We start from the raw sequence: 11,947 nt of genomic DNA, 5'->3' as shown, positions 1-11,947 counted from the left end.
AAGTCGCGGGCACAGCTAGTTTATAATATAAAAAAACAATAACAGAAAATGTTTTTATTTTCTTTTTTTGTAAAATAAAGAATTAAAATAAAAAAAAAATCAACTGAAACACACTTTCATTCACATGTATATAAAATAATAGTATTATGGTTTTAAATATCCTTTTCTTCTGTTTTCACCCCTTACCAAAATTTTTATTTTAAATTGACTGTGTAAGACATCGTTTATCATATTTTTTTCATTGCACTCATTTTCGAAATATGATATTCCATTGAATAATAAAATAATGAGAGATTATTCGTTCAGAAGTTTACTGAGCACTTCTTTAAGTTCAAGAGAGAATTCCGAAACGGGTAACGCTAAGTCTTGCGTGGAAGATGTTGATGCTTTCACTTTCACGATATAATCTGAGGGTACAACAAAAGGTTGTTTTTTCTCACCTGGTGCTTCAAGGGATTTTAAAAAATCAGGCATTTCCAAATAAGGTCTATTTTTTAACCATTTGTGAAACGACTTTGTTGATCTAGAAAACCAAAACATATATTTACATATTACATTATTTATCCCAAAAAAAGTTATGCTTATATTTAAAGTGTTTGCAGTTAATTTTTAATTAATTACTATAATTAATTTAATTTAATTAATTGACGCCGCGTTGGCGCAATGGTTACAGCCATGGATTGTACCTGTTGCGCTGGCAGTGCGGGTTCGATCCCCGCACATGACGAATATTTGTATTGCCCATACAGGTTTTTGCCGCGGTCTGGGTGTTTGTGCAGTCCTTGTGGGTCTCCCCACCGTGCCTCGGAGAGCACGTTAAGCCGTCAGTCCCGGTTGTTATCATGTATACCCGATAGCAATCGTTATTCATAGTAGGGAATATATCCGCCAACCCGCATTGGAGCAGCGTGGTGGGTTAAGCTCTGATCCTTCTCCTACATGGGGAAAGAGGCCTATGCCCAGTAGTGGGATATTAGAGGCTGAAGCGTAGTTAATTAACTTTGGCAATATTAACAGCGCCACGACCCAAAATGACCAACGTCAACATGATAAAAATTCCGTTTTACATAAAAATACTAGTGTTAGTGACAATGAAAGCTTAAAAAACTTTACTCTGATCTAATTTTATCGAAACTCACGTTAAATGTTGTATATTATCCCACACGCAGGCCATAGAGCGAAGATCTTCGGGTATTTTGACTCCATGCCACATCTCCTTCGTGTTATTTTTAGGAGGTATGTGTTTCATGTGCTGCGGAAGGCATGTTCCGAAAGCCATGGTATGAGCTGGGCTAGTCTCTGCGTGAACGTCGTATCTGATCTGCCGTTTGAGGGCTTTCGGACAGGCTGCCTAAAATATGACGAATATATAAATAACGATACGATAACGAGTCAGCCTGTAACATTCAACTGCTGGACCTTTCTTCATGTAGGAGAAGTATATAAATAACATTACAACTTAATGAGCTTAACAATTCATTTATGGGCAAATAAAAATATAAAAATGTATGAGATGTCTCAGTTCTTTTACACTTGCGTTTCATTAATTCATTTGTATTTCTCATCAAACATTTAACATGCCTCGTGAAATTTGCACGTATTTTATTTTATGTGTGCAATGAAACATGTAAAATTAAAATATTAGTACTAGCGGAGCATGTTCTCTATTAGCGTGGCGAATTTTGTGAAGCGTTTTGTAAATAAGTTATCTATTGAAAATATTTAGCAACTAAATTAAACACGCTTGTTTAGAATGCGGTATAGGGTTTTTAATATAAGTTACCATGGCAGTACAATAGACCAGTGCGTTTTGCCTTTGAAAATGGTAAAGAGTGAAAAAAGTTATAGTAGGAAGAAACGGAAAAGAATTCGTATTCTCTATACGACGAAAATGAAAGGAAAAAAAAATTATGGGCGATCTAAGGCCGGGAAGTGGTAGGGCTCTCTTACACTGTAATTTTTTTGATTTAAAATATTATACTATACTATATTTATTTTTTCACTCTATTTTGACCTTTATATCAAAAAAGCACCGTAATTTTCAACTGAAAATTCTAACATCGAAATATAAGTTTTTTTGTCGTCACTAGGTTTTTTGTTTGTTGAAATCTCTATCTTCTGATGGTGCCAAGAAAAATACGAATTACTGTGGTTAATGTTCTCAGAAAATACAAAGAAGTTCTCAGAAAATAAAAAGAATATTTAATAAGACATCTACAATATATGTGTGACTCTCATTTTCACCAATTAGGTATTGTATGGAATCCCAACAAGTCTGTTTGCCACATACAACAATATTCTACTCAAAAATATTATGAAATAGCAAAAAAGATAAATTTTTGTGTTTTTCGTACATAATATTTAGTAATATTATCATAGTTGTTATAAAAAATAATAATAATAGGTCTTTACCTATGAAATTGCCGTTTTTGATGAAATAAGTTGATGCACTTTTTTTCTATATTTTTTATTTTTATTATTCAAAGTGATTGCCACCAACCCATGGCATCAATGCATTTTTGCCAACGTAGTGGGAACTTATTGATGCCTATGCTGAAAAACTCTGCTGGACGGGAGGCAACAAACTCTTCAAAGGCATTTTGTACTGCCTCTCGTGTATTGAATTTTTTTCCCGCCAAAAAGGAGAACTTCCAACCCCAGCTCTTGTAACTTGGAGACCGTCTGCTGTGCAGTATTAGGTCGCGCGTTGTCGTGCAGGAGCAGCGGAGCCGAGCGATTGACCAAAGCTGGTTGGAGACGTGCAAGCTTCCCCATTATTGTGTTTAGTTCTTCACAGTACAAATCTGCAGTAACGCTCATGCCGTTTGGTAAGAAGCTGTAATGAACTACACCGGCGCTAGACCACCAAACAGTTACCATCACTTTCTTAGTGGTAATTTTTCGTTTAGGCCATTGTTTAGTTACTGAACCAGGATCTAACCAAGTAGCTGAGCGATTGCGATTGTCGAATAGAATCCATTTTTCGTGACAAATTACAATGCGATTCAATATGTCTCCGTTTGTGTGTCTGTTGAGCAGTGCAAGGCATGTCTCGACGCGTATTTCGCGCTGACGTTCATTCAATTCGTGAGACAGCCATTTGTCGAGCTTCTTTACCTTGGCAATTTGACGCAAATTGACCATTATTGTTTTAGTGCTAACTTCGAAAGCTGCTTCTAATTCAGCTGTAGTTTGAGAATCATCAGCCTCCACAATTGCCTTTGTCATTGTCAACCAACATTTTCGGCCGACCACGTGGTTCATTTCTTAGGCCAAAATTTCCGGAACGAAAGCAAGTAAACCGATAACTGGTGATACGATCATTAGTAGTGTTTGCACTGTAAACATCATTGATGTTGCGTTCCGCTTTTGCCGATAAATAATCACTCAAATTTTTAACACATCCATGATGACGAAAAACGTACAAATGCGATGTAAACAGAACGCTAACCATTAAACAAATGACTAATTATAAAAAAAAAGAATTCTGTTTTTAAAATAAAAATAATTTGAAATTCCAGGTCTTCGATCCATTCCAGTTCGATTTGTTTTTTAGTTTTGAAATAGCCAGTACGACGAAGCGGTAATTTCATAGGTAGACCTAATATAAAATTAATTATTTAAATTAAGAAATAGGTACAGATGAAGACATTCCTTAACTTTTTACAAAAATTGTTAAATATTATGGTTATAATAGCTAAATTAAAGCAATAACTAACTTTTCGGCCCTTCATAAAGATTCAAGCTTTTTTTTACCTTTTTCACTCCAACGAAGTCAGCGATAGTTTTCAATACGCAAGGTAGTATTTTATGATGAAGTACTAAGCCACGTGATGCGTGCTCATCGAACCAAACCTATAAAATTAAGGATGTAATTAGTTACAGCTGCTATGAATTGTCACAACCCCTAAATTATTTAGCTTGTCAAGCTGAATAACAATATCATAAGTATATTATACATCAGGTTCATTTGAAAGAATTAAGATTACGTTTAACCGTTGTTATTAAGAGAAAAGCCTGTGAGTCAGTCCAACACGCGCATGGAGTTTACTTTTTAAGAACTTTACCGTGATCTTTAAAAATTAATGTTGTTCTAGTAAATGAGTCAAATTGTAATTAATGAAAACAATAAAACTCTGAAACGAAAACATACATTGACGCATTGATTTTGCTACAGCTAATAAGCACTTTCAGCGTCACTGCTGTTTCGTTGTCTTACACGATTTCAATCCCCGTATTTTCGTCATATCGAATGCGTTTTCTAAAAAGTAACTCCAAAAAATAGAAACATTTTATTTTTTCATTGTGTTTTTAGTAGTTACTTGAAATTTCCAGGCTACACATCATTTCGCTATGACGTAGGAGTGGTATAGTTGGTAATCATAAGTAGCAGTTGTGTCGTGTTTACTTTAATATAGTTGTACATTTAGACATTTAGTCTTTAATAAAATTAAAATTGTACTGTATAGTAAAATGAATAAATAAATCCGAATGGCCAGACCGATTTCACTAGTATAAAATTATTTCTAATCTAACCTTAGCGCTTTGGACAATATAAACTTTTTTAATGTAACTTTATGACGTTCGACATAAAATTGACAGAAGATTTGTTATAATACCCTTATCTATAATATAAAAATGAGTCGCTGAATGTGTTGCTAAGCGCAAAACTCGAGAACGGTTGGACCGATTTCGCTAATTCTTTTTTTAAAATATTCCTTGAAGTACGAGGATGGATCTTACGGAGAGAAAAATTCTAAAAAAAAAAAAAAAAAATTAAATTTCCTGAAAAAGTCTAAAACAACACTTTTCTATACTCCAATACAAAAGATTTGTGATAATACTTAAAAGTCAATTTGATCTTTAATACCATACGATAAAGTTTGTGTTAGGCGATACGAAGTTCGCCGGGCCAGCTAGTATTAAATATATATTTTATTAATTATATCAATTCGAATATAATATTCATAATTAAGAGAGGCCAACGTCTGTCAGCTAGTGTCATAAAATTTAACATCTGCTAGCAAACCTTAATAAATATTAAATAAATCAACAGTTAAGCTACGCATGGCATTCAAATTTTTTCGATAAATTAACAAAATAATGTAATACAACTAAATTAGATTTAAATAATTCTTAAAATGTTAAATAGAATTTTAAACAAATACTTGAAATAAGTCTTCGATATCTTCAGGTCGTTTGATTTCACTTTTGAATTCAACATTGCCCAAGCCGACCCACCAGTCATAAAATTCTTTGGCAATCTATAAAATCATTAAACATAAATAAGTAAATATATTTAATACAAAATCATATTCTACAAACAGACAACTTAATTTTCGTTTTTAGTAACGGTCACCTGATAAACATATTTGTACATTATTAAATAAATACTTTATAAACACCCAAGACTCAAAGGATCGACCAGACTCAAGAATCGAAGCCACTACTTTGGAATTCAATATTATTATTATATTTTATGCTTATATAACTTTACGAAACTTTTAGTTGTTTCTTATTATATACAGACACAAGTAATACCAGTAGCTACAATTAATGAAACGACTTAGTTTGGTTATACATATTACGTCACTGTGTGATTGCATGTTTGAGGATTTTTGGTGTGGTAGTGTTTTTACATTATTTTTCCTATGACGATTTTAATATTGGTTTAGATTTTACTTCTTTAGATTTTTTGCTAATGTTAATCATTTATGTCAGTATTATCTAAAATATTCACTGCATAGGATTAAAAATCGTTTGATCCTTGGTTGATCCTCAAAACCTTGCATTAAGCACGTTATTTTGGTTAAATGTAGCCTTTACTGTATCATGGCATTATAGGTGATTGTATTCAAAAACAAAGTAAGCATAAATAACTTAATTTTAATATGTATTGTATATTAAATGTCTTGTTTAGTTGTGGAATCATTAGAAGTAACTGAATTAAGAACTTTTTCATAAAGTAGAATATACTAACCGCTGAAGTAATAAGACTAATATAGTAACATAGAATAAAAAATAATAATAACTCATCGCATTCAGCCTGTTACATCCCAATGTTGGGCATAGGCCTCTTTTTCCCAGTAAGGAAAGGATTGGAGCTTAATCCACGACGCTGCTCCACTGCAGGTTGGCGGATATATTCCCTACTCTGAATAACGATCGATATCAGGTATTTATGATAATAACTGGGACTGACGGTTTAACGTGTTCTCCGAGGCACGGTGGGAGACCATCAAGGACAGACATTCAAACCGGAAAGAAATATTTGTACAATTACAAATATCCAGCCCGAGCGGGAATCGAACCTGCAAACTGTTGTTAGTAACACACAAAATGAACAAATATATATTGTTTGTATTTACTTGTATGTTTGACTTACTTTTTTTGTCAAAAGTTCTGCTTTCTTGCTAAACTCATCTGATGCAGAAACTTCAAAATTCTTTTTCTTGTAGTTAGATTTCCACTTTATCATATCAGTCTCTGATTTATTGCAATAAAGCATTTCAAAATGCGGATTTTTCGAAAGACTTTTCTTGTTTCTATGGTTTGGGATTTGTTTAAAATCATCAATATTTAAAGGAAAAGGTAAGTAGACTAAGAACATTGCAGAGCATTAGAAATATCTTACTTATGTAACCTGGAGGGAATGTACTGATAGTGAAATTTTAGAAACACGTGTAATAAAAACACTGACAACTTTTATCAAAAAAACCAAATTTTCAAGGTCGCTTACAAAGCTTTAGTGTCTATTTTGGGAAATCTAAGAGATTTTATTAAATGTTGGGAGAAGGAAACAACACAATATTTTATTCAAGTTTACATAGAAGAATGTTAAAGTTGTGATTTCTACTCAATTTAAGCAGAATTCAGCTTTCTTAAACCATTTGATGAGTAAGTAATTACGGTCATCGGTAAATATAATGTGTCCTCAATATCCTACAACTTTAATTAATTTTTTAAGCTTATTTATATAAAGCAATAAACGTTCTAAGGTCGGTTATTGAAGTCGGTGGAGGTGGAATGTAACAAAAAAGTTGGCACAGTTATAAAATAAACAAATATCTAAAATAAAAGTAGCTTAAGTTACTCCTTACTATTTCAGCTATCTGCCAGTGGAAGTCCAGTCAAAATCGGTTTAGCCGTTTCAGAGATTAACCGGAAAAAATAGACAGACAGACATAGATACAGACAGATGGACAAAAAATTGTAAATAATATTAATTTAGTATATGTACCGTGTACCTATATGCATTTAGTAAAAAGTGGTAGTGAATTATATATAATGTTCCATATGTATTTTGTGGATGTACCTATAAAATAAAATAAAAAAATAGATAAATAAATAGTTATGTAGTGAAATTTAAGTAAATAACAGAAATAGATAACTTATACATAGATAAACAAATAATAACTATATAAAAAATAATATATATATATATATATATAAGAAAAAAAAAATCCTTACTAACAGTAACATAGGTTAAGTGTACATTGTAAGTAGAACATAAGTGTACATATATGGTAACTAGGAAATAAGTGTACATATATGATAACTAGGCAAATAAGTGTAAATATAGACATAGATAAGAAAAATAATAATGTTAGAAATTAGAAAGCAATTATGTGTATACTTCTGCATAAACAGTATTTAGTAAGGAAAAAAAAAAAAAAAAAAAAAAACCGTCGGCGTCGGACCACGTCCTAGTTTTACTAGGCAGTCACAGGACTGTCGATCTGTAGTATAATAAGTAGAAAAATCGCCTGTAGTATTATAATGCATGCATGATAAACAAAGGCACGGGCATTTTGAGCCCGTGGATCAAAATTTATAAATAAAAAAAAAAAAAAAAAAAAAAAGTAAAAAGTGGTTATTTTAATATTATAAATAGACACTCCAATTTTATTTATTCGTATAGATACATATGTTGATGTATATAGAAAAAAGGCTTAACATTACAAACCTTCGATCGTTTGTTCATAACAACTAACAACTATCAACTCATACTAACTTCTTTGGTTTTTTACTCATTTGAACTTCTAAGTCATCTAATGTTGTGGCGAGTTCACCTATACTAGAAGGACTAGACTTCAGTGTTTTAGACTGCCTTGATAAAGATTTCTTGGAGAAAAATTTCGAAAGCATTTTATTAGATACGGACTTTGACATACTCAGTGACTTCGTTCTGAGTATAGACTTAGACCGGGATATTTTTTTTAGTTCCGTAGTTGATGTCGATATAGTCCAGATTTCTGACTCTTTTTCGATCAATTCTTCATCATTTTCTTCTTCAATATCCACATACATGGACGGGTCGAAATCACTCATTGAAAACGAGCGTCGCATTGCCTTAAAAGTAATAAAAATAAAAGAATTGAGTCAAAACTAAGAGCCTCTTCAAAAAAGAAGTACTCGTGTTAACATTTAGATAAGTACATAACATACAGATTTTTGCCAAGGTTTCCTTAAATGTTACAATAAAAAAAAACTGTATAAAATAATGTAATGGGACTGTAATTTTTATATCTGTTTAGTTGTAGTACTTAGTTGTGTGGTAAAGTAAAAATATTTACCTGGGTTCATGTCAAAAAAATTTGCTGCATATTATATGGACTAAATAATAATAAACATACCTCAGTAGTAGTATTAATTTGATAATATGTCTCAGAAGGCTCAAGGGTTATATCCGAATGAGGTTCGTATGGCTTTTCCTTATGGGGTAAGTCAAATATTTTGACAATCCTGCTATACATCTTTGAGCCGACAAGTTCACGAACCATATCGCCTTGTGAGTCCCAAAACTGTAAGTACAACGCAGAACTCAGAACAGAAACAGGTTCGTCTATAAAGATAAATAAAATTTGAGTGTCTGTTTGTAATATTAAAATAACCACTTTTTACTAAATACAAATGGATGTATACACGTTACATATACCAAAATAACATTTTTTTAATTTTTATCCGTCTGTCTGTTAGTCTGTTTGTTTGTTCCGGCTTATCTCTGAAACAGCTGGACCGATTTTGATGGGACTTTCATTGGCAGATAGCTGATGTAAGGATGTAAGGAGTAACTTGTTTGGTTAAATTCCACGCGGACGAAGTCACAGGCACAGTTAGTAAAAAATAAATAAGTATTAATATTAATAAATATAAAAGAAATTTTTTTACAAAATCGATCAAATGGTCAGATTCCACGAGTGATAATGGTTTGTTTTGAAAATATTCAAGAAGGAATACGTAGACACGAAAAATTTTACAACATTATGAAATAGAAAAAATATCCGAAAAAGATTTGTACTTTAAAATTATTCATAAAAACTTAGAATTGATAGTCTATTAATTTACAATTCCTAAAAAAATGCTTAAGAATTATTACTAGATCAAAAACCCTGGCGAGCCCTTGTGAAGCTGCATTTTACCAGTATACTATAATATTACAAAAGATTAACAGGTTAACGACATCTGGACGAGTTAATTGTACGTGAAAACAATAAAAAATATGATATTTGTTTGTAATGTTAAAAGTCAGTCTAAAAACTTTAGTCACAGTACGCGCAATCTCGCTCAACTTTATCGACTCTACATAATAACAATCCTTTGTCTTATCGGAACTTGAACCTACTTATTACTCCACTACTTACTTAAATTAACTTTAGAAAACATGCCCGAGGCGCTGTAGTATAATAGGCCGAATGGGATTTGGAATGCAATACTAGATTGCACGCGCATTCCATCCATTGCTAATCGAGTATATTTGTTGTGGATTAAATATACCGTATTAGTAGTATTCAGTTCAGTGTGTTAAGCTCGTACAATACGAACGGAAAACTTCAAGCTACGTTTACAAAAAACTCCAAACAACTCCAATGGTTTTCTGATATCATAACCATGCTAACTCCACATAATCTACGCAAATTTTATTTACGTAACACCCTATTCGCGCTTTAAAAATCTTCATGCCTAAACCGCTCGTAAACGTGATAAAATTGTTACGAAAATGGTTCAGCCTCGCTTAACTTTACTAAATAGTTAAAAAGGAATGGAATCACTCGTTAAAATAATGCACAACTGTTAGCAAAGACCTCTTCTCTATCTAGGTGGAGGGTGAAGCTTAATCCTCCACGCTACTCCATAGCGAGTTGGCGGATAATTTCCCTATGATTGACATTACATTTTGAGTAACGGTCACATTTAGGTGTCTACTTTAACGATTTACATATAACCACAATATATTATTCTAATTATTATTTGAATGTTTTTTAATTTTATAAAGTTTAAAGAGTCCATAAAGGGTTAATATGGGAATTTTGCCACCATGGGCATGGCCTTTTCGATTCATACTTCGAAGGCCGATTTGTTGTTGAATGGAAATAATTTACCTTAGTTTTTAGCTCTTTAGCTCAAACAATATTCGAGCATTTCGAAAAAATCTGTTTTTTCGAAATTATTTTTATTTTTAAACTACTATCCGGGATTAATCAATGATCATTTTTCCCTAATTTTTTCGAATCCAAAACAAAAAAATCATATGATCATTATTCTCAAACAGAAAGCCAATTTTTAACGGAGAAAAAAAATTCACTCTTTTTTTAGCCTTTTTGAAATATGTCACACCAAAATTCGTCAGAAAATATCTTTTATACTCTTTATACTCAGGAATTTTTTAAGTTATGCTTCTTTTTGCGCGTTAGGGAAAAATTATGATAGTAAATTTTTTTATTTTGATTTTTTGTCTTATTTTACATTTCTCAATAAAAATGTTTTCAACACAAAAAGATTTTTGTTACTTTTTTATTAGTAGGTTTTAATAATAACACTAAATTCCCAAATGAAAAGGTGACATATTACAAGAAGGATATACACAGTGAGAGTTACCCCAGGTCAACATATAGGGTATTTATTATTCATATTATTTATTGAATTTTACATTACTTGTTCTCCTTCGATTATTTTTGATAAGATTGACTTACTCCTATTACACTGATAATTATCATCACGTTCAACGGAATCAGTTATTTTATTACTTCATATATATATTTAGTAATTGTATTTTTGTAATTTTATTACAGTGGTCGTAAATGTATCACGCCTCTATCATGCATATTTTAAAATTTATCTACTGATACGATATCTGTTGAGAATAGATGAATGATAAGTATATAATTAGTAAGTGACGTTCTGAAAAATCGTTTAATTTGTATATGCAAATGTGCAAATATCTTTTTTCAAATAAAACTATACCTAATTTCAATTTAATTAAGTTTTTATTAATATATTTCTATATAACTAAAAGATAATTTAAAGCACCAAATTTCCTTCGAATTTACGATATCGTTTTAAATGAAAATTAAATATAATATAAAACTAATACCCTTTCATCCTTATACGACAATTCTAAAGCGCGTATAACATTTTTCCAATGTTGTTTAACGGATAGTTCGTTTTGTTCATATCGAGATGGCTTTATAACTCGAAGTTCTTTTGGTTTATCCCATTTTTTAACTATGGGTCGCTTTCCACAAGACATAGTTTTCTATTTATAAGGGTCAATTACTTTTATTTAATCTTTATTGCTCAATTTCCTTGGAAACAGATTGTGTATTAACATTAATCATCATTTATTTTAGAAACTGTCATTAAAATGATATCTATATTGACAGTAAAAATATTATCTTTATAGCAGATTTTTGTATTCAAAATTTACATTTATTACCTTATTTATTTTTCTACTCAAGAAAATATTTGTTTGGAAAATCGTTATAGTTTGCATTTAAATATAAAGTATATGCTTACAATGCCATCTAGTACCAGTTTTATGAAGTTTTCGAATTCTTGTAGAAATGACACACTAGGTAGGTATTAAGTGGCAAGCTATTCACGAAGTTTATTTTGTGAACTTTTCAATGTAATACTACTATTAATAAATAGGTGGCGCTGCTTCAAT

At 31.4% G+C, this 11,947-nt stretch overlaps 1 protein-coding gene across 1 annotated transcript; it reads right to left on the bottom strand.

Moving 5' to 3' along the window:
- Positions 1 to 294: 294 nt before the first annotated feature.
- Positions 295 to 11,530, bottom strand: LOC123669896. Its single transcript, XM_045603415.1, has 8 exons — positions 11,375 to 11,530; positions 8,637 to 8,804; positions 8,015 to 8,352; positions 6,386 to 6,545; positions 5,169 to 5,264; positions 3,757 to 3,855; positions 1,140 to 1,351; positions 295 to 523 (listed from the first exon to the last, which is right to left on the bottom strand). Exons 1-8 carry the CDS (start codon positions 11,528 to 11,530, stop codon positions 295 to 297), a joined length of 1,458 nt encoding a protein of 485 aa, XP_045459371.1.
- Positions 11,531 to 11,947: the final 417 nt, after the last annotated feature.

Source organism: Melitaea cinxia, chromosome 4 (genome assembly GCF_905220565.1).
Source record: "Melitaea cinxia chromosome 4, ilMelCinx1.1, whole genome shotgun sequence".
Lineage (NCBI taxonomy): Eukaryota > Metazoa > Arthropoda > Insecta > Lepidoptera > Nymphalidae > Melitaea > Melitaea cinxia.
The sequence above is the reverse complement of the archived record's forward strand: the minus strand, read 5'-3'. Positions and strand labels throughout refer to the sequence as shown.

What these genes read in the sequence shown, in the direction of transcription:
- LOC123669896 (XM_045603415.1), bottom strand. Translation starts at nt 11,530, where the DNA reads ATGTCTTGTGGAAAGCGACCCATAGTTAAAAAATGGGATAAACCAAAA. An exon ending in TGTCGTATAAGGATGAAAGG is followed by an intron (nt 8,805 to 11,374) that starts GTATTAGTTTTA and finishes TTGTACTTACAG; the next exon opens with TTTTGGGACTCACAAGGCGA. An exon ending in ACTTCGTTGGAGTGAAAAAG is followed by an intron (nt 1,352 to 3,756) that starts GTAAAAAAAAGC and finishes GTCATATTTTAG; the next exon opens with GCAGCCTGTCCGAAAGCCCT.